Genomic DNA, 26,603 nt, shown 5'->3' with positions numbered 1-26,603 from the left:
TTCATGATGAACGGACTTGACCCTGTCATTCCAGGTGTATATTACATTTGTGGGTATAATGCCTATTATCGTCTTCCGAAAGGATGGTGGGGGAGATGTTATTTGGGTATAGTGTTCCCAAAGGTTTATCAACTGGATGACCTATCGATGATTCAAAAGACATCTGGATCCCATCGTATCCAGAAAAGAGAGACCGCAGCTGCTGTGGTAGGAGATATATTTGGAGCCATGATTCCTTCATTGGGAGTTGTGCTGAATTCCATCAAAATAAGAAAGTTGTCTACTATAGTGGATAACATGTTGACAAAGTTTTCAGGTGCTATAATCCTGATAGATGCTGAACTTGCAGCGGAAAGAGCTATGACTCTTCAAAATAGGCTTGCTTTAGACATTCTTTTAGCAAAGGATGGCGGCGTTTGCAAAATGCTTGGTGCGCGCCACTGCTGCACATATATTCCGGATAATAGTGTGAAAATTAAAACTATGCTTGCTAATCTAACAAAAGAGAGTGCAGATTTGAAGGAATTGAAAGAACCAGGAGTGTGGGAGAAGGTTGGAAAAGGACTTGCTTCAGTGGGAAATTGGATTGGGGGCATTTGGAATGGAATATTACTAAAAATAATACAGGGAATATTAATAGTACTGATTTGCATATTTGGAATTTGGGGAATAAAAAGGGGAATAATAATGATCATGGAAAGAATTAAAAGAAAGAAGGAAGAGAAAGTGATGAAAAGAATGGCAGAAGAATATAAAGAAAGAACTAGGGGAACTAAAAGGAAAAGAGAACTGACAGAATTTTAATGGAATAAAATTTGTGGGAATAGTTTTGTGTGATGACAAGTAGTCATCAGAGGAGGGATTGATGAAGCAGAAAATGAAGGTTTTTCATTTATTAGCGCATAAACGTAGTACTGCAATAATCAAGTGTGATTTTAACCGAACTAATAAAGATTGTACGGGGACAAAATGTGCCCTCAGAGTAGTTTGCCAACATTTATAAGCGTGCTTTATATAACGTGATGTATTAGAAGTGCACTAATCCGACATAATCGTAAACGTATGCTACGATTTGCTTGTTTGAAATGTTTTAGCTTAGCATAACTTTAGTGCAGGCTTCGGCCTAGTTGCCTGGTCTCACGATTTAGATGCTCGTATTTTTCCAATGTGCTAATAAACGTGTATTTTTGCTTGAAGCTGTACTTTTCCACTGAGATCGTTCACATGCTTATCTTAAGGTTTCGTGCCAGCTTGGCATTTTTCTCTTTGCTCCAAGGTCGATCTGCAGGTGCGGACAATGGAAGCTCTGAAAGTGAGTTAATTGGTATAAAATGTTGCAACTTGCGTACCCGTCTCCAAGGATAATGTATGCTTAAGTAAAAGCTTGAGAACTGTTGTTTTTGATTGGACAATTTGAAGCCAACCTATGAACCCTCCAATGGAAGACCCTACTGGATTTGAACTGTTGTCTATTTAAACCAGGTGCACGAGAGGAAAGTGGCCATTATTGGACATCCCGCCATTTTGTAGACTTTGCAGCTATTATGGCCCATCATGCTGCGACGCCATTTTGAATGAGACTTTGATGCTTTCTCTAATCAAGAGAAAGAGACTTTAGATGATTCTTGCCCTAGAGACTTTAACTTTGATCCCTTTGCATGAAGTAGTAGTTTTATTTTGCCGCCGTGAGGCAACTGCCCCGTCCACCCCTGCCCCTTTGCCCCGTCCCATGCTGATCAAGAAACGGTACCTGTGAGACGAAGACTTCCTTGAATGCTGATTGTAATTGGTAAATATGAAAGGAAATTGTACAATTGCATTGTGTTTCTTTTAGGTAACCAACTGCTGATTTTTGACAAGAGCCCTAGCTAGGAGTTTTCTAAATTAATGTTGCTAAATTGTTTTTGCATGAAGTCCCACATGCCGATGCTAATTTGAGGATAGATGAGGATTCCTTTGGCACGATGCAATTTTGAGACCTTGTTATGCTGACTAAATGTATGCAATTAGCTCATTACAGATTATACTATTAGTGATCTGCATTGCTATTATCGAATGCCTTGTTATTCAAATGCTGCATAGATTGCACTTGTTTCGTCGTTATGGACAGCTATTAATGTTCATTTACGTTTATCATTTGGTGTTGAGACATATCTATATTGTGCTAGCTTTGTTAATATAGGGAAATAAATTCACTAACTTTGAATAAACTGGTGTGGTTATTCCTGACTGAAAGGTCAGGGTTCGCCGAACATGTATTCTGGATTAATTGTTAAGTGTTATGTTGATCAGGGCATTGCTTATGTTCGTTATTGATTTGATTAAATTGACCGATATAGAGTAAGGAGAGTCCCACTTAGCCAAAAGATTCATCGGCCTAAAGAGCGTCCAGATACAGGTAAATTATTAGTACGGAACGCTCTATCACTAACCTCAGTGCCCTGGGTTTGCAGAGCTTGTGTGACCATGCGTGTGTGTAGCACTAGTGTAAAGCTTTAGAATGAACAAAAACACTGTTTTACACAGACTTTAGCACTGAAGTTTCAAGAAAACCCGGAAATCAGGTGATAAATGCTTGTAGGCCGTCTAGAACAAGCGTCAACTGCTTCCGAACAACATAAAAGTGAGTAAAGTGAGTAAAACAGCAAAAGTCACTCTCCACGGAGTCTGTTTCAGCAAACACCAGCGCCCTTCAGAAAATACCCCCACTGCTGAGACCCTCCGAGGCAGTAAGGATTCCAGCAAATGCTACATGGGGTTCAGGTGGACTAGCCGGTCTGTGAGGATGTATCGCACACGACGCATCTCACATAGCACACGTGTATTGCACACTCACAGCATATAGATTTCATATGGACATCATGTTTGCACTGTCCATGTCAGGGAAGGGCCTGCAGCCTAACATAGACATAGGTCAGCTGTATGCCACTGTGAAGGTGCGAGCAGTGTCATGTTTGTGCTAAAGGCAACTACCATCATCCGGTGACCTTTCAACCACACCCTCTCAACCAGCATTTTTCCGAATGCAGCATACAAGTCTTGAATGATGGAGTCCCCAATCTTTTATTAGAGATGAACAGCATTTGTCTGTCGACCTCAATGATGAGCAACATAAAAAAAAGAATGGAAAACGGTGGCATTTATTTATATGATAATAATAGTTAAATCACTGACGCGAGGTTTAGTACTGTAGTATAGTACTGAGCAATTCACACAATAGCATAACTAATACATATTATCAGTAATTAACTATACAGTGGCACTGTTTAGTGGCAAACTAAATGTTAAAGTAGAATTCACAACATTAGATTGAATGACCCATACATAGCTGGTATCTCTTCCTTTTAAGGATTTTTGAATCATATCAAATGACATTGGACCACAAAAGCTGCTCTAAATTGAATAGAATTAGAGAGTTCTTAATAAGGGACCTGCCAGCTCGCCCAGTACACGTTTGGAAAATGCACTTTAGGAAAGCACATTAGGAAAATAACATTGCCACAAACTTGTTTGGATTGAAATACAAATCTTTAAAGACATTTGGCGCTGCTTCCGAAATAACATGTAGGAAATGTAATCTAAAATTATACATTTATTGGTGCTACTTCTAGCAACTTGGTAGGTTTAAAATACTAATATACATTGAAGAGAGTTTAGCATTTTCCCAAAGGAACTTCCAGTAAAAACAGTGAAAAATGTGCAGTCTAACTATATTATTTCAGTATCTCAAAACAGAATAGGCTATGAACCACTACTTTGAAAAGGTGCCAGGATTATCTTCAAAGGAATTTTAAGAGATTCTGTGACAAATGTTGCTGTCGGCCTTGGCACCCTTTGAACGGTCACCCCTAAACTTTTTGCCTTCCCTTCTCCATTTTTCTGAACCTGTTTTTCTTGGCTTTTAGGACACTACATACTGCAAACAAGCGCTAACGTGCTCATGCTCTGTCCTAAAACATGGTACAGTTGGCTTACACTTGATTGGTATATTTAATTTACTATTAATCCCTTCTCTGTGGTACCACTGGATCTTAAAATGAAATGCTGCTAATGGGAAGCAGCACTCATTGTGCCATGCACTGGAAGTAGCCTTTTAAAACATGTCTCAGGCATGCATATGCAGTCTTTGGTTGAATTTTTAAACTACCATTTTGACCAGGCAAAATAAACATTTTGCTATACCTTCCTTCTTAATACATATGAGGCACCTCTATAGTAGGTCCTAAACAACCCATAGGGCAGTGTTCATTGTATTCAAAATGTAGGGCCTATGTTTTCAAGTTTTACTTATTGTGGTATTGAAAAACTCCTAAATTTGATCTTCACTCCCATAGGATAACATTGGATTACTGTATTACATTTAGTGAGGGATACCTTTGGATTGGAAGCAGGTTAGACATGTCTGGTTTGGATTGACATGATTTGAAATTTAAAATCCTCTTTAAAGATAAAGTCAGATTGTAGATCACAATTTTGAAAATGCCAGTTTTAGAAAGTTGGCATTTTCCTATCCTAAATGTTCAGAGGCCTCTGAATTTCCTGCGCCCTGAGTCTGTTAATGGCTTCCCCATTAGGAATGTGTACTGGGCCCAGACAGTAAGTAACCTGGGTGTAGCTGGGAGAGGTCCATCCTGCTGAGATAGAAGAGTCTGAGTTGTTCCCTGCCCCACTTACATTTCAGTGGGCTGCCTCCAGTACACCCAGAAAATAAAACAACACCCTTTTGTCACCATAGACCTCTTGGACTCTGGGCAGAGGAAGAAAGGGGAAGTTAAGAATGTTCCTGACACAGATTTTAGGATGGACTAGAGGTTTCCCCCACCTCAAAGAGCGGCACCATGCATAAATAATGTACCTCCTGAACCACTCATCGGTTTGCTACTGAACCTGAAGAGAATCCCCAGAAGGTCTGCTTCAGAGAACTGCTGCTACCTGGGGACTGTCCTGATGTTTGAAGCCTCACTTGCACCCTCAGGGGACTGCATTGCTGCTTGACGCCTGCCTTGCTGCTTGATCCCAGGAATACCAGAGTGACTCCAAGGGTCAGTTGGCTGACCTCCTGTTCTGAGCAACAGGGTCACAACAAACTAGAGAGGCCTCCCTGAAACTGCCCAGCTGACCTGCTGCAAATGGCCCTACCTGGACCTGCAGCTGTACCTGCCTGTACCTGCATCTGTACCTTCCTGAACCTTCTGGCCTTTGCTGGAGTGAGTTCTTGATCCCACAAGAGGTTCCTCCTCAGGTCTTGGAGCCTTGGCTGGCATCAGTTGAACTCCTCCTGTGAAATCCTGAAATTCTGAACTCTTACTCCGTACTTTGAGACAGTACTTTTTTTATCAGGACTAACCGGGTCCCTGTATCCTGCCTGCACTTCATTGTGGTCGGTCTAAACTTGTGACTTAGTCCTGGGCTAGTGCGACCCGATAGTCACAGTTAGCAGTCTCTGCTTCTTGGAGCTATTTTTACTTAAACCTTTAAAATTGCATATCTCCGGTTCACCTGACTGGATTTTTGTTGTTTTGGTCTCATTTTATTTTTTAAATTCACTCTACTTTTCTAAATTGGTGGGAGATTTTTCAAGCATTGCATGTTCATGTTATTACTGTTAGTGTGCTACACAAATATTTTACACATTGCCTGATAGCTTTTGTGCCAACCTACCACGGGGTTCAGCACAAATTAATTTAGTGACTTTTGTAGTTCACACTGGCAAGGACTGTGATTGTTGCCTGAGAAGGGTTTTCACCACCCTTAATCAAAACCCAATGTATTAGAGTTGCATTTCATGATAAAGTAGGCCAGTAACACTGTGGAACTTGGTTGACAGTAAGAGCACATTACATTGGAGTCTAAGCCCTCAATTTCCCGTAATCCCAGAGACATCACACCCTGACATAATGCATCATTTAGCATACTCTGCTCCACAGCCTTTCACAGTTCAGCCACTCTGCAGAATTTGTACATTCTATGATGGCCATTTACAGAAATCCATTGGCAGGCTCCACTATTTCTTTGATTTTAAAACAAAACTGATTTTTATTTATCTTTATGAGACCAGGGTCCTGTATCACATCTGTTGGGAGTCACTTGTTTACTCTTTTTTTCTGCACTGCATTCTATGCACACTGAATTGTGGAGATATATCTCCAACTCCACAACTAACCCAGATAGAACAGGCAAGGTTTGTAAGTTTTCATTATTCCCCATTTTGCACCTTTGTGTAAAGCTCTGACAGCACACTTCACTATTTTCCAAAATAGACATCACTTTGCTATTACCATGATTCTCCAATCAGTTCACTTTGCCAGCCTCCACAATGCTAACAGTGCATTATATTTGCCAATTCCACAAACGATAAAGGAATTTTCCTGTGGTGAGTCTGCCATTCTATTGCCTAGTTTGCCTTGAAAAGAGAAGCTATTAGCACTAGCAGAAGAGTGGCAGTGTTGGAGATCGAAGTGAAAGAAGGTTGGAGAAGAAGTGATATTCTATCTCTGTCTCATCTTTCACCCAGATGTCTGCAGCCACTTGATGCCTCTGTCACCAGTTGAGTGTTCCTGCTCTTCATTGGTGAGAACTTCAGAACAACGTTTGCAGCACACTTTAAGATATCTCATCCCACCATTAAAGAGGATTCAGCCTCAGTGGCTCACACCCAGGAAAGCTTATGCTTCTGCCAAAAATGCCCTTAGGAATATGCATCCTGGGAGTAGCCACACAGCAGAAACCCATAAAGAGACCTTCTTAATCCTTCCCTTCAAGCAAAAAACAGATGTATGCACAGTGTAGTCCTGAAAAACTCCCACTGGGGTTGGGTCATTTGGTGAGCAACATTCAAGTTATGCAAGCTATAAATTGGGGATCAGTATTCTATTGAAACAAGTGGGATATCACAATGGTGTCCCACAGATCACATAGTATCAATGCCATGAAAGCCTACTTTAATGCCATTGCAAAACACAGATGGTCTTGAAGCCACTGACTGCACTCACATCTACCTTGTGGCACCCAAAGGCCGGGCTATGGTATAAAGAAATAGTACAATTAGCTATTTATTTCATACGTGTGTAGATTATTTGTGATATGTGCCCAATGCTCTTGCTCTGCACGTGATTTAATGGCCATCAATAGTAGCTGGCTCCTAAATATCATGACATCACACCATGGAGATAGGGGTTGTGGCTTCAAATACACAAGTTACATTTCACACAAACACATATGCCTCACAAGCTATACTAAAACCTCAGTCCAAAAGTATCGAATCAATTACAGGGTGTTGTAGCATAATGGCAGCATATCAGCACCAGTCTTCCCAAGTGCATTGTGATTAATGAAGTTTATAGTAATTATTAGTACTCACAAGTACAAACATTCACCCGCAGTGTTAGTGCAGCCAGTGCTGACATCTCTAGGCACATCTGTTTCCTCTTGTTTTCTCCCACAACCATTAATTTGCACATCAAGAGACAGCTCCAACTTGCATACCAGCCAAGTGCCCACCACCAGACAAACTGAGTAGAGTATCCAAAGTACACATCTCATAGATTTTTTCGAGAACAGACAACACCATCAAATCGGAGAAAATGTAGCCCACCAAATGTATGTCCTTAGAACCCCACAACAAAGGAACTAGTACACCTCCCTTTAAGCCAATGCCACATCATACTCTAATGCAAGACAATCTGCAGTACTATGCTCTGCTACACAGGACGTTGGTGGAGAGCACCCTACATTCTAACTACACCTACACCCCACTCTGGTTCAAGGAACACTGACAATCTATGCACATATGAACCACCATATGTTGTGCTAATCCACTTTGAATCTTTATGTATGCATACACCACATAACGGGACATGACATATTTCACTGTTATCCACACGTGCTCTGCCCTCTAATTTAGAACACATGTGCATAAGCAACAGACTACCAACATGTGCTACAAATCTGCCACAATGTGCAACATTAATAGTGTGATCAGTAATGGCCCAAAAATCATGACTCAACCGTGTAACACTGGCTCAGAAGGCGAAATGAATCCAAGGTAACTAAACTTCAACATGTGAAGCACCTCACAGCTCAAGGTTTGATATAACACTAGACAAATGTCACATGTAACTTCTCCATAAAGTGAACGTGCACGACTGCATGTCGCTGCCTGCTGGCAATAACACTGCATGCAGTTCTCTTCTAACCTTAGCTGAGTGTGTCGTGAGACATCCAAAGTGACCACTTTCTCCACTGCCCTCTGACTTATTCATTGCATTATCGTGAACCCAATCGTGTCTTTGGATCATTTCACTTGTGACTGTAGGACCTGTAAAATGTACACTGCACCACGGGACTTCCAGGCAGCCAACAGAACTATTTCGACAGAACATTTCACATGAACCCAGTGGAGCACTGATCAATCATATAGATGGGTTTCAATATGCTAACAGCAGCAATTTTCACTAAGGAACAACAAGGGAAACATCCATCACAATACATTAGACAAAACGCATCGCACACACCCAACACAGCACAGGTGTGCCAAATAATTGGGGATCACTTAGAACCAACACAGACACACAATATCCAACAATATATACTAGACAGAACAACATAAACACATTAAACATTGCTCTAATACATCATGCAGTTGGATGCCACAGGGGCGCATAAAAACGAAGGCCCTACCTAAAATTGCACAACACAATCAACAAAAGAGCATGTTAACTAGAACTCCTTTCACCCACCAAGAACAACCCAGATGTGCCAGTAAATAAAGTTCATGGACATTATGGCTTTGGTACCTGCTACTTTCTGCTATCACAGTCAAATAACAACATGTTGGGCACTGCAATTCCTCTGGCAATACCCGCCACTCTTCTTAATGTATGGATCTATCATTATTAAAACACTTTTCAAAAACAACATGAATGCAACAGACACTCTACGGACATCACAACTCATGCACTTAGCCATACTCCAGTCAAGGATCCGGACAAGAGTGCTGCAAGTCATCCCAGAGGCCGGATGGGTAATATCTAATTAACACACCCAAAATGTTTCTACTTTATCAATATACTGTCTGTGATGCTAATTTATTATTTATGCACAAATGTGCAGTATTGCCCATGATCCAAAGTTACATCCCACAGAAAGCGACTCTACTTTAATTTTATTCCAGATCCAGACGTTACAAACCAGACTATTGTAAAGTTTGCCAGTTCCATTTGTGGGACATATACCTCACACCATTGTTCTTATGGCTAGTTAGTGCTATATGAACTAAAATAACAAATATAGGCTAATTGGGGGTTTTAAACCCTAGTAGCGAAAGTGTGAGAAAAAAATCCAAAGCACATTTGGTCTAGGCATTGTGTATGTTTTTTCACCAGGATGTGAACAGGGGGTAGTGCCATGCAGGAAAAGTTGATTGCTTGGATACAAATCTTACAGAGCACAACGAGGGTGCGGTGCCTAATAGGCACTAGTGCTAGTTTGCCACAAATCCTGTGTTGTAATGCTAAGGTAGATGATCATTGAGGAGTACAGTCCCCAGGAAGATACCATAGGTGCAGCAAATATTTGTAGCTTTATTTTTATACGTGTAAAATGCACAGGCCCAGTAGGAGTGAGGTGACACCTGTGCTGAGGCACCAGTACCTCCAAATGCCTCTTGCTTATATGACAGACCAATATTCCACGACACCACAGGCTAGTCTGAGCAGCAGAAAGGACAACAATAGCATGTTGTAATAGAACATTTGCACCAGTTTGAACCTTGTGCCCACTACACTTTGCATTTACTTGGGCTCTGTGCACATCTGCATTTACTTGACCTAAGAAATAGTTATTTTCTTACCGTTATCCAAAATTATCACTATGTCTTATTTACCTTTAAGGAGATTACCATACTATCAGATTAAGATATGCTTGTGGTTAATATGTCATGTACACATTAACTGGAAACGGTCTGTGTGTGAAAAAGAACCACTGACAAAGGGTAATATGCTTGGTGTACATCCTATTTATATATAATGGTACCATGTTCCACTTTGATTCATTCAAGCCCCTTTAATACTTTTAGGGAGCCTCAATAAATGCAACCCATAAACCCTCAAAGCAATCAATGCAGTGCAATGCATTGATTGCTTTCATGGATACATTGCTATCAGGGAATATACATTGGACTGATGGCTATCAGGGATTGTGGTTTGCCCTTATTGAGGCTCCATACGTTTATCAAAGGAGTTTGAATGAATGTGACTGGAACATTGTACTTTTATAGATGTGCAATTATCTGAGTTCCTAGGAATACTGAGTTTGCCCCCTTGGATGTTTTGTTGTTAATAGTAGGGCATCTCCCGTACAGGCTAACACATAAGCTTTCTCTGCAGAGGCAGCTGTAAGGATTGATTTGTTTGCCTTGAAGGGCATATTTAGATACCTTCAATCATTCACTGGTTGTCATAAATTATTACCTGAGAAGCATCATGCCACCAGTAGCTCCAAGAGAGACTGAAGTTTCAGGTTGGTTTGCCAAAGGGATGATAGTCATAGCCTCATCAAGACATTTCGTTAGGGATTCACCTGCTTTTTGGGGTTCATCGGCATAGCTAGATATTCCTGGCCCTGAGAAAAAAAGCACAGTGAAATGATTGCCTAGAAATGGCAGAAACGTAGGGCCTGGTTTATGAACTGTTTGGCCACCTTTGCATCATTTTGTGACGAAAAAGAGGTGCAAATTTACAAAATATAATTGTATTTTGTAAGTTTGCGCTGCTTCTGCGTCAAAATATGACACAAAGGCAGTGAAAACGTTTCATAAATCAGGCCCATGGAGTTTAGTTTATCTTCATGAAGTTCTACAAATGCTATGAAGAAATCTCAGAGAAACGCAGACTGCGTGGAGCACAGCCACCTTCTGTACATTGAAAGAGGCAGTGCTAGTCCACTCCATACTCTCAGAGTGGCAGCCAGGCAAAATAATTACAGGGACACACACATAGGCACGCATGTACTCACAAATACACACTTCAGAAAAGCTGCATAGAGATCGACTGTGTTACTTGACCCATGCTCCCATTCCGTAATACGTTTGTACAAATGTGAATGCCATGGCCCTTCTTAAGAGCTCATTGCACCTTGCACCACTCACTGCACTGCCATCTCTGCCAGTGCCAGTATCATCATGCGTAATAACCATCACATTTGTATGAAATAATTCAGATTATTTCAGGTTACCGAAAGCTTGAAAACAGCATGAATGGTTAGTACTGGTTATTTTTCAATGATATTGAATTATGAAACAATTGTTAATGTGCTCACCTGAAGAACAGACAAACCACACCACAAAGTGGTGGACTTTCATTAGTGCCAGTGTAGAGAATTAAGTGCTAGTGCTGAGCACCGGCAAAGAACGGCTCAAATTAAGCACTGCCCTGTCATTCACTATGGGGGTCATTATGACCCCGGCGGTCGGTGATAATATGGCGGTAAGTACTGCCATCAGGCTGTTGGTACTTACCGCCTATTATATTATGACATTGACGAGTTGGCTGAAGCCAACCGGTCAATGTACCACTCCGACCGCCACAGCGGTAAAAGCCACCGGGCTAGAAATATCCATCTCCAGCTCGGCAGCCGTCATTGTTCCGCCTGCGGGATTATGACCCCGCCTACCGCCTTGGTTTTCGTGGCTTTCTTAATGCCCCAAAAAACCATGGCGGTAGGCACTATCAGTGACAGGGAATTCCTTACCTGACACTGGTAGGAGTCTTTCCCGTCCCCCTCCAGTTATTCCCCACCCCCTACATCTCCAAAGCCCCCCGGCCCCCCTACACTTACACCCCTCCCTTCACGCACACACATGCAGACACACATCCATTCCCACATGCATCCACGCATGCATACATCCATTCACACACACATCCGCAAACACTTTCAGACATACACGCAAACACGCATTCACATAACACAACATACACGCACTCAGATCTCCAAGCATGCACACACGCATTCAACATGCAACACACACCCGCATCCATGCACACATTCACACACACCCCCACACACACACAACACCCCCCAGCCCCCTCCCCTGTCGCAGACATGACTTACCTGTGTTCAGGGGGTCCTCCAGCAGGAGACGGGACAAGTTGCTGCTGGCACCAGCAGCGTCTTGCAGTAGAACACCACCAGGCCATATTATGGGTCATAATACGGCTGGCGGCGGTCTACTGGCTTGACGCTGCTGGTGGCAGTAGCGCCACCTTACCACCATCCCCCAGCATGGCCACAGCTGGATTTCCACCATTCTTCTGGTGGAAATCGGGCTGTGGTCATGATACGGCAGACAGCTGGTAGCCGCGGCGACGGTCTTTTGGTGTCCGTCGCCTTGGCTGTAAGTGGTTTTTACCGCCAGTCTCAAAATGAGGGCCTATGTGTGTATAAACACTGATTTGGGGAAATAATTAACAGCAGTAACCCATGTTGAGCCTCTGTGGGGCTGCAGGAATGACAGTGGACATGTGAGTCGGTGTATGAGAAGTTCAAGAATCGAGGTGAGAAGGGGTTGAATGGACAGCAGAGACAGTTAAGAGCCTCACATGCTTAAAGGATAAGAGTGATGGAAGTGTGTGCGGTTTACATAGTGTGGTTACATCTGTGTGAAGAAATGTGTGTATGTGAGAGAGAAGGAAGATAGAGAGAAAGAGTGAAGGAGGGTTCCTGGTGTGGTGGCCCTCCATCGTATAGAAAGTTCTTTTCTGGCAGCAGTAGTAATACCTGATATCTGGTATCAGCAGTGGCATCACCATAGTCACCACTGAAATAATTTCGGTCTTGGTATAATGGTGATTTGTCTTAACTTATCTTAGGGCTCTTTAGCTTATTTACAGCTGCCATTGGCATAATGGTGGAAATTATTGACCTATGGAGAACATTTTGGGATAATTATGGCCATCACTAACATACAGCACGATTATAGCCATGCTTCTGGATTGCGGACATCCTTGGTATAACACTATCCAGCCTGGCATATGCTGGCTCTGGCATAACAGTAGCTATTATTGGCATATTGTGGGCATCCTTGCTTTTATCATGGCCACTCAGGCCCTAGTGGTGGGCATCCCAATGCAATAGATGCATTTTTAGCTTATTTGTAAAATCATCAGCATTTTTTGCACAGCTCCAGAACTGCAGTAGCCAGCCTTGATGATATTTTAGGCATCATTGACCATCATTATGTCCAACCTTGACATTAGGTTAGGCATTTTTGGCATACTGTTGTCTGCCTTGACATTATGGTATTGATGCTTTGAATGTGATAATGATACATTGGCATGTGCAGCAAACACTAACCAAGTGATGTAGTTGCAATTATATTGGTACTTGATGAAAATGACAAGCTCATGTTGGGAACCATTTGTCAGCTAAAAATGAAACCTCAGGTTTAGAGGCTCTATTGCAGTCTTGTCTACTGCAACCACTCTTGTGATATTATTTGTTAGCAGTTCAGCTCAAGGTTCATTTATCAGAAGTAGCTATCAGGATTGAAGCATCTGGAGACGCCAATCTAGGATTGAGCTCACGGTATATATCAGTGACTACATTTCTCAGAGTTGTGCTTTTATGTGGCACACAACTGTGGTAGTTAATCTCCCATGTAAAAACTTCTGAGGGCAAGACCATTTTAAAAAGGTATATATCTACACAATTCTAATCAGGAAAGGGGGAAGTAGAAGATTACAAATACACACTTCAGAAAAGCTGCATAGAGATCGACTGTGTTACTTGACCCATGCTCCCATTCCGTAATACGTTTGTACAAATGTGAATGCCATGGCCCTTCCTAAGAGCTCATTGCACCTTGCACCACTCACTGCACTGCCATCTCTGCCAGTGCCAGTATCATCATGCGTAATAACCATCACATTTGTATGAAATAATTCAGATTATTTCAGGTTACCGAAAGCTTGAAAACAGCATGAATGGTTAGTACTGGTTATTTTTCAATGATATTGAATTATGAAACAATTGTTAATGTGCTCACCTGAAGAACAGACAAACCACACCACAAAGTGGTGGACTTTCATTAGTGCCAGTGTAGAGAATTAAGTGCTAGTGCTGAGCACCGGCAAAGAACGGCTCAAATTAAGCACTGCCCTGTCATTCACTATGGGGGTCATTATGACCCCGGCGGTCGGTGATAATATGGCGGTAAGTACTGCCATCAGGCTGTTGGTACTTACCGCCTATTATATTATGACATTGACGAGTTGGCTGAAGCCAACCGGTCAATGTACCACTCCGACCGCCACAGCGGTAAAAGCCACCGGGCTAGAAATATCCATCTCCAGCTCGGCAGCCGTCATTGTTCCGCCTGCGGGATTATGACCCCGCCTACCGCCTTGGTTTTCGTGGCTTTCTTAATGCCCCAAAAAACCATGGCGGTAGGCACTATCAGTGACAGGGAATTCCTTACCTGACACTGGTAGGAGTCTTTCCCGTCCCCCTCCAGTTATTCCCCACCCCCTACATCTCCAAAGCCCCCCGGCCCCCCTACACTTACACCCCTCCCTTCACGCACACACATGCAGACACACATCCATTCCCACATGCATCCACGCATGCATACATCCATTCACACACACATCCGCAAACACTTTCAGACATACACGCAAACACGCATTCACATAACACAACATACACGCACTCAGATCTCCAAGCATGCACACACGCATTCAACATGCAACACACACCTGCATCCATGCACACATTCACACACACCCCCACACACACACAACACCCCCCAGCCCCCTCCCCTGTCGCAGACATGACTTACCTGTGTTCAGGGGGTCCTCCAGCAGGAGACGGGACAAGTTGCTGCTGGCACCAGCAGCGTCTTGCAGTAGAACACCACCAGGCCATATTATGGGTCATAATACGGCTGGCGGCGGTCTACTGGCTTGACGCTGCTGGTGGCAGTAGCGCCACCTTACCACCATCCCCCAGCATGGCCACAGCTGGATTTCCACCATTCTTCTGGTGGAAATCGGGCTGTGGTCATGATACGGCAGACAGCTGGTAGCCGCGGCGACGGTCTTTTGGTGTCCGTCGCCTTGGCTGTAAGTGGTTTTTACCGCCAGTCTCAAAATGAGGGCCTATGTGTGTATAAACACTGATTTGGGGAAATAATTAACAGCAGTAACCCATGTTGAGCCTCTGTGGGGCTGCAGGAATGACAGTGGACATGTGAGTCGGTGTATGAGAAGTTCAAGAATCGAGGTGAGAAGGGGTTGAATGGACAGCAGAGACAGTTAAGAGCCTCACATGCTTAAAGGATAAGAGTGATGGAAGTGTGTGCGGTTTACATAGTGTGGTTACATCTGTGTGAAGAAATGTGTGTATGTGAGAGAGAAGGAAGATAGAGAGAAAGAGTGAAGGAGGGTTCCTGGTGTGGTGGCCCTCCATCGTATAGAAAGTTCTTTTCTGGCAGCAGTAGTAATACCTGATATCTGGTATCAGCAGTGGCATCACCATAGTCACCACTGAAATAATTTCGGTCTTGGTATAATGGTGATTTGTCTTAACTTATCTTAGGGCTCTTTAGCTTATTTACAGCTGCCATTGGCATAATGGTGGAAATTATTGACCTATGGAGAACATTTTGGGATAATTATGGCCATCACTAACATACAGCACGATTATAGCCATGCTTCTGGATTGCGGACATCCTTGGTATAACACTATCCAGCCTGGCATATGCTGGCTCTGGCATAACAGTAGCTATTATTGGCATATTGTGGGCATCCTTGCTTTTATCATGGCCACTCAGGCCCTAGTGGTGGGCATCCCAATGCAATAGATGCATTTTTAGCTTATTTGTAAAATCATCAGCATTTTTTGCACAGCTCCAGAACTGCAGTAGCCAGCCTTGATGATATTTTAGGCATCATTGACCATCATTATGTCCAACCTTGACATTAGGTTAGGCATTTTTGGCATACTGTTGTCTGCCTTGACATTATGGTATTGATGCTTTGAATGTGATAATGATACATTGGCATGTGCAGCAAACACTAACCAAGTGATGTAGTTGCAATTATATTGGTACTTGATGAAAATGACAAGCTCATGTTGGGAACCATTTGTCAGCTAAAAATGAAACCTCAGGTTTAGAGGCTCTATTGCAGTCTTGTCTACTGCAACCACTCTTGTGATATTATTTGTTAGCAGTTCAGCTCAAGGTTCATTTATCAGAAGTAGCTATCAGGATTGAAGCATCTGGAGACGCCAATCTAGGATTGAGCTCACGGTATATATCAGTGACTACATTTCTCAGAGTTGTGCTTTTATGTGGCACACAACTGTGGTAGTTAATCTCCCATGTAAAAACTTCTGAGGGCAAGACCATTTTAAAAAGGTATATATCTACACAATTCTAATCAGGAAAGGGGGAAGTAGAAGATTACAAATACACACTTCAGAAAAGCTGCATAGAGATCGACTGTGTTACTTGACCCATGCTCCCATTCCGTAATACGTTTGTACAAATGTGAATGCCATGGCCCTTCTTAAGAGCTCATTGCACCTTGCACCACTCACTGCACTGCCATCTCTGCCAGTGCCAGTATCATCATGCGTAATAACCATCACATTTGTATGAAATAATTCAGATTATTTCAGGTTACCGAAAGCTTGAAAACAGCATGAATGGTTAGTACTGGTTATTTTTCAATGATATTGAATTATGAAACAATTGTTAATGTGCTCACCTGAAGAACAGACAAACCACACCACAAAGTGGTGGACTTTCATTAGTGCCAGTGTAGAGAATTAAGTGCTAGTGCTGAGCACCGGCAAAGAACGGCTCAAATTAAGCACTGCCCTGTCATTCACTATGGGGGTCATTATGACCCCGGCGGTCGGTGATAATATGGCGGTAAGTACTGCCATCAGGCTGTTGGTACTTACCGCCTATTATATTATGACATTGACGAGTTGGCTGAAGCCAACCGGTCAATGTACCACTCCGACCGCCACAGCGGTAAAAGCCACCGGGCTAGAAATATCCATCTCCAGCTCGGCAGCCGTCATTGTTCCGCCTGCGGGATTATGACCCCGCCTACCGCCTTGGTTTTCGTGGCTTTCTTAATGCCCCAAAAAACCATGGCGGTAGGCACTATCAGTGACAGGGAATTCCTTACCTGACACTGGTAGGAGTCTTTCCCGTCCCCCTCCAGTTATTCCCCACCCCCTACATCTCCAAAGCCCCCCGGCCCCCCTACACTTACACCCCTCCCTTCACGCACACACATGCAGACACACATCCATTCCCACATGCATCCACGCATGCATACATCCATTCACACACACATCCGCAAACACTTTCAGACATACACGCAAACACGCATTCACATAACACAACATACACGCACTCAGATCTCCAAGCATGCACACACGCATTCAACATGCAACACACACCCGCATCCATGCACACATTCACACACACCCCCACACACACACAACACCCCCCAGCCCCCTCCCCTGTCGCAGACATGACTTACCTGTGTTCAGGGGGTCCTCCAGCAGGAGACGGGACAGGTTGCTGCTGGCACCAGCAGCGCCTTGCAGTAGAACACCACCAGGCCATATTATGGGTCATAATACGGCTGGCGGCGGTCTACTGGCTTGACGCTGCTGGTGGCAGTAGCGCCACCTTACCACCATCCCCCAGCATGGCCACAGCTGGATTTCCACCATTCTTCTGGTGGAAATCGGGCTGTGGTCATGATACGGCAGACAGCTGGTAGCCGCGGCGACGGTCTTTTGGTGTCCGTCGCCTTGGCTGTAAGTGGTTTTTACCACCAGTCTCAAAATGAGGGCCTATGTGTGTATAAACACTGATTTGGGGAAATAATTAACAGCAGTACCCCATGTTGAGCCTCTGTGGGGCTGCAGGAATGACAGTGGACATGTGAGTCGGTGTATGAGAAGTTCAAGAATCGAGGTGAGAAGGGGTTGAATGGACAGCAGAGACAGTTAAGAGCCTCACATGCTTAAAGGATAAGAGTGATGGAAGTGTGTGCGGTTTACATAGTGTGGTTACATCTGTGTGAAGAAATGTGTGTATGTGAGAGAGAAGGAAGATAGAGAGAAAGAGTGAAGGAGGGTTCCTGGTGTGGTGGCCCTCCATCGTATAGAAAGTTCTTTTCTGGCAGCAGTAGTAATACCTGATATCTGGTATCAGCAGTGGCATCACCATAGTCACCACTGAAATATTTTCGGTCTTGGTATAATGGTGATTTGTCTTAACTTATCTTAGGGCTCTTTAGCTTATTTACAGCTGCCATTGGCATAATGGTGGAAATTATTGACCTATGGAGAACATTTTGGGATAATTATGGCCATCACTAACATACAGCACGATTATAGCCATGCTTCTGGATTGCGGACATCCTTGGTATAACACTATCCAGCCTGGCATATGCTGGCTCTGGCATAACAGTAGCTATTATTGGCATATTGTGGGCATCCTTGCTTTTATCATGGCCACTCAGGCCCTAGTGGTGGGCATCCCAATGCAATAGATGCATGTTTAGCTTATTTGTAAAATCATCAGCATTTTTTGCACAGCTCCAGAACTGCAGTAGCCAGCCTTGATGATATTTTAGGCATCATTGACCATCATTATGTCCAACCTTGACATTAGGTTAGGCATTTTTGGCATACTGTTGTCTGCCTTGACATTATGGTATTGATGCTTTGAATGTGATAATGATACATTGGCATGTGCAGCAAACACTAACCAAGTGATGTAGTTGCAATTATATTGGTACTTGATGAAAATGACAAGCTCATGTTGGGAACCATTTGTCAGCTAAAAATGAAACCTCATGTTTAGAGGCTCTATTGCAGTCTTGTCTACTGCAACCACTCTTGTGATATTATTTGTTAGCAGTTCAGCTCAAGGTTCATTTATCAGAAGTAGCTATCAGGATTGAAGCATCTGGAGACGCCAATCTAGGATTGAGCTCACGGTATATATCAGTGACTACATTTCTCAGAGTTGTGCTTTTATGTGGCACACAACTGTGGTAGTTAATCTCCCATGTAAAAACTTCTGAGGGCAAGACCATTTTAAAAAGGTATATATCTACACAATTCTAATCAGGAAAGGGGGAAGTAGAAGATTACTGGTTTGCCAAAACACACTCCCAAGATAGATACCCCTCGCAATAAGTATAGTAAATCAACAATAAAACAGGATTATCAGTGTGACAAGCATCTGGACAAGATATTCCTTGATGTGGACTACAGGAAGGTGTCTCCACACCACTTATATGGTGTCAGATCTCCCTCTATTTATGGAAATGCTTGTGGCTAAAAATTATTACAAAGAGTATGTTTGTCTGCTTTTTTAAAAATTATTGTTGGGTTACCCACTAGACAATTGCACTATTGTTTGTCTAAATTATCTTAATCATTTATACAACAGCTCACAATTTTCGGTGAGCCCATTTAGGTGAATAACAGCTGTAAATGTGGACAGGATCCGAAGATTATTTCGTTTTGATTCTTGTGATGATCCTGTTTTCATGTTAGAGTGTTATGCTTATTGTGATGGGTATGTCTCTAAAAAATACAAATTCAAAAACTTTGCTATGTTGTGTAAACTTCCTATTGAGTTTCTATTTATGATCTAATTGACCTATGTATACAGAGCATTTCTTGCATGACAATGAATTGCAACCAGCTCCATGAATTTCTTTTTCAGGAATTTAAGACTAGTCACTCTGTTTCCTTTTAGGAAAAAAGCTTCATGAGCTATTTCACAGTACATGAAAAATACAAGCTATCCATTACAACAAACACATTCTATATTTAGAACAAAAGATCCATTATTTAAAATGAGAATCATCTTGTCCTATTTAATTTTGTTAGCTCCGTATTATCCTAGAATCCCTTCCTTCAGTGCTTAATTTGTGAACAAAAATAAGAAAATAATGAATTAAAATAAGTGCTGGACCAGAGCATTGTGGCTGGTACAAACAAATGTTGTGGTTGCTCAATATCAAGTCTGTCTAATGTTGATTTCATCTCTTCCCTCTTACATCCATCACCTTAGAACTCATGACCCTTTATCACACTCTTTATCTCACTCTTGCAGGTTTGTTTTCCTCAGTGCTTTCTTCCTTTTTCACTTCCAGGTTCTTATACGTGTTAAGGCGTAAAATTTTAGTCATGGTTTAGTGGCACAGATGTCAGCACTAGGCGGCTTTGAATAAATATTTAAAGGCTCAATTTACATAGTTATGATGATGTATTTCAAAAGTGTACGCGTTTTAAATATCGTGGACATTGTGCCTACCATGGCAATGGTTGTGCCCACCTGTGTTTGATAATGTGCTAACTTTATTAAATAATGTTGAAGTATAATAATCATTAGAATCAATTATTTGGAGTAAAAATGAAAATGATTTATGTTGATTTATGATTTATTAGTTTAAAGTCACATGCATGCAGAAAAATAAATGCACATCTCAGTCATATTTAATGTAATGCATTAACAAGATTTGCAACTAATATTGAAATGTGTATTTGATGATCCATTATTAATAATTAATTCATAAGTTGCAAATTAGCTGTGTTTTATTAATGGTGATAAAGCATTTAATTCTTGTGTTAGCATAACTAGGCCTGAAGTTTCAGAATGCAGCAGCAATGAAAGGCTGAATCATTTTATTCCCTGTAAGCTGCATTTTTCCATCAGGTTGTTTCATATGAATAGTGAAGAGTTCTGTTGTATTACGTGTAGGTTTTCCTGTTGACCTTTATTTTGGTACATTGAGAGCTGGAGATTTGGACATTAAGACAGTTGTTCAATCATTTGGTCTCACGTGAATCGCTGAAATTGTCGTTAGTCATGGGAAGATGTTGGACTGTATCACGTAATGTACAGAGTTGCTAATTATTGCTGGTGTCACACTGAAGGAGAGATGACTTCACACCTACTCTGAGAGAATTTGAAGATGTCACAAACATAATGGGTGTTTTTTATTTCATTGGATATTTTCCTTTTTAGCTGATGTGGACCCAGCCAGCTAACTGATTGAAATGCTTTGGACATTCCTAGTTAGGCAGAGACTTTTGCGATTTTATTAAGTCCCCTCTTTCTGCTCACGCCATTAAGTCCCCACTTGATTTTCATACTGCTAAGTCTTCCTTGATTTTTAAACTGTTAGCTTGTCCCCTGGATGTTACTGATGTGCAGCTCATGTTCTGCACTTTCCCCTGATGATGCTTCTAATGAACTTTGCTGATGATGTGATGCTCTGCTGAAAAACCTGGATTGTATGCTGATCCCAGGAGATGTATAATAAATTGTAATGGAAATTGTCCCTTTGCTTTGTTTTTCTTATTTTAGAATAGCATGCTGACACCTGTTTATTTTTTTAGTTAGTTCAACCTAACCCGAGATTGATGACTTTTTCACATTATTTTTGTCTTCTTTTTTTTTTTTCTTTTGTCCACATGTGTTAGCCCAATTCCAATTGTTTGTCCTAATTTGCAATAGTAGTAGGGATAACCTTGCCTATAAAAATTTATGTATTCACCTGTGAATTTGGATTTGACTAATGTCACCATCAAATGATTTGAAAACTGTTTCTGTTGTACAAATTGTGTCTTTGCTAGTGTGTCTAATTATTTTGGAATGGTTTATGGTATTGATGTTGAGTAGAATCAACTTGTTTTGCAGATTTGGTCAGCCTACGGTTTCCAATTATTTGTATAACTTGATATTGCACACTATTTAGGTGAGTTTAGCTTTATAGTTGTAATAAAGCTTTAAAACCTTTCACAGATTGGAGTTTTATTTCTGTGGCAACATTGGTCACGGTGTTTAAATTTGTTGTTGTATTGATTGAGATTGGAATGATTGTGTATGATTAACCACACTGTTCACTGGGTCCAAAGAACCCATCGAACTCGCAGTGAAGCGTTTTTGAATCCTGACCAGGAGGAGAAAACCACTAGCACATGTGGTATGAAAAGATCAGTGAGAACACAAACTTTTAGATATCCTGAGACTGAAAATAACAATTTTAATTCACTGACCCAAGGCTGATGATATGCCAATGTTAGGAGAGTAGTATGTTTTAAATGTTCTTAAGCTACACATGTAGCTGCCCTGGGGCCTAGTAAAGTTATTGTGGTCCCAGAAAAACTGGCTGCACAAAGTACCTGAAGATGGTCAGACGCAGAGTTCCTCACCTGTACACGGTCAGCTTAGCTGTCCCTCGCTCTGGCATGCCTCCTTACACATAGATCCTTGGGATCAGTAAAGCTGAATAATCTCTGGCACCACTTACTGTTGCAACAGCTGCCAATGGTGCTACTGTTTGCTGGCATGTGCCTCTGGATCTCAAGAGGAGGGGCCACATGGCATGGATCAATAACAGCAGCACTCGCTCACAGTTACCACAGGAAGTGAAATCTTCATTAGTGCATCTTCCTCAAGTCCATAATTCAAGCCCACCACCCAAACAAATTAAAGGCACTTTCCCAGATCACCAAAGTGATCCTTGTTGAGGATCCGCAATGAAAAAAAACCTTAATGTGGTAATGAGTTATAGAACCATGCCTTCCAAGCACTCCTATTTCTAGTGATAAAACTGCCAAACACAGACACAAATTTTCTTTGCATAAAGCCAAAACAGTAGCTTCTTTTTCTGGTCTGTCTTCAGTAGCCACATTCACCATCTCTATCTGCCTTCCGATTATGGAGAGATCAAGTTCACACAAACAAGCTGGTTCTGGGAATAGCTGCCAGACAACAGCTTACTAGAGTCTCAAAGCCTCACCAGTGCACATCTTTCACTGGGCTACAGAGGACAGATGTTCAGTCCTTTCCTTCTTAGCTCCTCATAGCCCTCCTCTTCTGGGCAGGTTTTCCTTTGTACAATAGTACCTCAAGTATCCCTCCTCAGCAGTCAGTTGCCTCCTCCCCCGAATGTGGTTTCAAGGCAGCTCTTCTTAGCAGAATGTAGGACTTTCAGAATCCTGCTAAAACTCTTTCTGAACCTTCATAGTCTTTGTTCTTATGTGGCAGCAATAGGGTGGCGTGGGGCTGGGAACACCCTTTATAGGAGACCCAAATCAAAGGCAGAAAAGAGGGAGGAGCTACTTTACTCAGCTACTGCTAACCTTGATGGGGTAACTCCGCAGGGTAAGAGCGGGGCAGGAAAGAGTGTAGGGCTGTTTCTACACTTCAAAAGGGCCATTGTCTCCTATCCTCCAAGCTCAGAGTCTGATTCATTTCAAAGGGCCTCCGACATGCATCTTCAAAACATTACTGAAATCCCCTCCCTACCAACCATATCCTTCTCAACTTTTGGGTGCCCCTGGGTCTCTATTCAAGCCTATTCCTCCTTCGCCAACTACCTACACCTCATATACCACCCCAAGCCTTCAATTAGAGTTTGACTCCCAAGTCTGCAAATACATCACCTCGTTTCAAATTATGTTGCCAACATCTCTCTTGGTAACTTTGACACTGGGTAAATGAGAAATGTAAACTATTCAAGGCCCTAAACTCTTCATTTACAATCCATGTCCTTCGTCACCACTTTACCCTTTGCACCCTCAACAAAGGCTGCATCATTGGACTCATAATTACCAACCCTGCTTGATACAATACAATCAACCAATTAAAATGGATTGGTGAGATCAATTATCACTTTCTTTCCATCTTTTCTTTCCTCACCATTCTCCTCTTACTAACATTCCAACTCACAAAGTTTGGAAGCTGTCTTTGAAAAATGTTTCTTTTCATGCACTCAACACACTAATTTAATAAAGATCACATTCTCTCCTACAAATTAGTGATGTCAGCAACCTGATGAACTTCTATAACATCATCTGTTAGTTAACTAACACAATTGCCCCCTTAAGGCTAAAATGGCAACCACGAAGATCCTGACTATCCTGTTTCTGCCATTAACTAAACTCAAAAAGCCAAGTTATTCACAAAATTGAAAATAACTGGAGGCTCTCTAAAACCCCTATCCTACTCACTAAACCTACATTGACAAGGAAGGATTGGAGGTGGAGCATTCTGCTCCCAAACACAACTCTCTGCACTTTCAACTACTTCAGTCTCCAAATCAATCTAATTCCCTTTCAGAATTCCTGCACACTAACATCCCTCCATTTCTCAAGAGATCATCCACCCTCACTCCGAACACTTGATATTTTCATGAACTACTTCAATGGTAAAATCTTCTCAATCTGTGCTGCCTTTCCCTCTAACAGTTTTTCAGCATCCTTTGTCCGTAAAATGGTAGCCATGTAGGATCACTTCGAACCAATGTAACAAGAACCCTGCATAATCATCAAAAACCTTGAGTAAATCGTTCCAAGCAGCATCATTAAGAACAACTTCTTCATTACAGAGACATGGGGCCTGATTACAACTTTCGAGGAGGTGTTAATCCGTCCCAAAAGTGACGGTAAAGTGACGGATATACCACCAGCTGTTTTATGAGTCCATTATATCCTATGGAGCTCGTAATACGGCTGGTGGTATATCCGTCACATTTGGGACGGATTAACACCTCCTCCAAAGTTGTAATCAGGCCCATGGTGTTTAATCTATTGTTTCTTTAGCCAAGGATATTTTAGCCAACCTTCTTCTTTAACCCCCTAACACTTTTTCCCTTTACCTCTTTTCCCTTACCTTCCCTCCCTCCTCTATCTTCGAACCTAATTCTATAACTTCTGTTCTTTCCTCTTTTCCATACCCTCTTTCACGCCTCTCTATTCACAATTTCTTCATGTTCTGAATTATTCTAGTCCTAGTTTAATTTTCAAATTGTTGCATTTACCCTCTAGTTTGTAATTCTGTGTACTGACTTTGAGGTTTCATATAAAGTGCTATTGTACTTTGTAGGTCTTGGCACGATATACAACTAATAAATAAATATAATTGTAGGAACACCTCCCGGCAGGATTTTTCAATGTGGGCAGTCGCAGCAGATCAAGGAAGGTTGCGACTTTTCGCATTGAGAAAGCTACTACTCGAGTAGAAAATCTACTCACGCTGTAGAAAGATGCAGCGCCCTATGGCACACCACATGGTGAAGTTTGTGCTGAGTTTACAGCGCTGAACAAGCTCTCGCCAATATAAGTAGGTACAATGTGCCCAAATTCCATTGGCTTGTGAAACTCCATGGAATCTCACAGAGTTTTTATGTAACTCTGTGAGTTACGCCCAGGCCTAGTTCGCTCACACCTGGAAAAACAGGGTATGGAAAATCTTACCACTTGGATTCAGGCAAAGCACAATTCCATGAGGTTATGTTTGTTAATCTGGCATCATCAGACATCATAGCTCATAATTAGAAGCTGATATATTCTAGTGGCTAAGATGGAAACCGTTCCACCTGGAGTCCCAGCTTCCTGATCCCACCTTTGGCAAGAACTCGTGATTCAAGTGAGATTCACCTCTTTCTGCCACAAACTGTAAAACGTTTCCAATAAAAGTGTGTCAGATCTGTAATGAATAAGTTAGGTACTTTGGGACAGTTTATCCTGGTGCAAATGGTGCTAATGATTGACTCAGTAAACGGTGTGAATTATGGTTCCCTTTTTTTATGTATATTGGATGCCCGATGATTGGTTGACAATCACATCACATGTAGTGAGTTGTCTCTTATGACATTAGGTGACACAGTTCGTTCTATGGTGGCAGTTAACATCTGGAAGATAGACTGGGCCCAAGATAGGTGGGAGGATATTTGGGTCCCATGATAAGTTCAGCAAGGCTATGGTTTGCACATTGATTGACAATTGATGGTGTAAGTCTTGTGAGTAACTCTCACCTCCTCTTTTCCAATCTTTAACTTACAAAAAGACTTGCAAAACCTTGGTTTCATAATTCAAAGAGATCTCAGAGATGCTACCTTAATATTACTTTTGGAATCTGGCGTTTAGATAGCTTTGCTGCAGCAACACATGGAATATGACTCAAAATGTTAAGTCTAGCTCCAAAAAGGCATTCTCATTTTACTAACCTGCCACCTTACACATATGAACTTGGCTGACCACGCCAGTGTCATTTTCCTTGTCTGTAGGCCACCGGTATATGAACAAATCTGTGTGTGTAGAGCCGGCCTCAAATACAATTCCATACTGAAAGACAAAGCAAAGATGGGGATGAAATAAACAGGCTGATTTAAAACACATCACCATTATAGCACCTGGCTTTACAAAGCTCAACTGAGTGACCCTAGGGCGTTCCCTGTGTTTGCGAATACAAAGATCAAAGAGCAAGTGCTCTATACGATTATGCGGATATTTTCCAGTTTTCCTCTGTGTCAGTATTGAGAATGCACAATCCTTTCCAAGCATATCAAGTCTTCCCTTCCTATGGCTCCTAATTGACCAGTCCTAGCACCATATGTACATCATTGCAAATGTACGACGCTCTTGATGTTCGTGATATCTTCATAGCACATCTTCTGACCTGTAATTCTGTTGTGTGACTCCTCTGTTGCCAATTACTGGTCCTCTATCTCTACCAAGTACTTCAATTCTTCCACAATTGCGTC

The 26,603-nt window shown here is 42.0% G+C and overlaps 1 protein-coding gene across 8 annotated transcripts in view; it reads right to left on the bottom strand.

Moving 5' to 3' along the window:
• Positions 1-26,603, bottom strand: part of LOC138301182 (ectonucleoside triphosphate diphosphohydrolase 8-like) — a 451,411-nt gene that overhangs the window by 123,376 nt on the left and 301,432 nt on the right. For 5 of the 8 annotated variants that reach the window (XM_069241394.1, XM_069241395.1, XM_069241396.1 and 2 more), the window contains 2 exons: positions 26,067-26,184; positions 10,470-10,620 (listed from right to left, as the gene is read on the bottom strand). In XM_069241394.1, the coding sequence (XP_069097495.1) occupies positions 10,470-10,620; positions 26,067-26,184 (269 nt within the window). The remainder of the gene's footprint in view (positions 1-10,469; positions 10,621-26,066; positions 26,185-26,603) is intronic. The other 3 variants (XM_069241399.1, XM_069241400.1, XM_069241397.1) reach the window with 1 other exon arrangement.

Source organism: Pleurodeles waltl, chromosome 6 (genome assembly GCF_031143425.1).
Source record: "Pleurodeles waltl isolate 20211129_DDA chromosome 6, aPleWal1.hap1.20221129, whole genome shotgun sequence".
Taxonomy (NCBI): domain Eukaryota; kingdom Metazoa; phylum Chordata; class Amphibia; order Caudata; family Salamandridae; genus Pleurodeles; species Pleurodeles waltl.
This window is presented reverse-complemented; position numbering and strand designations above follow the sequence as displayed.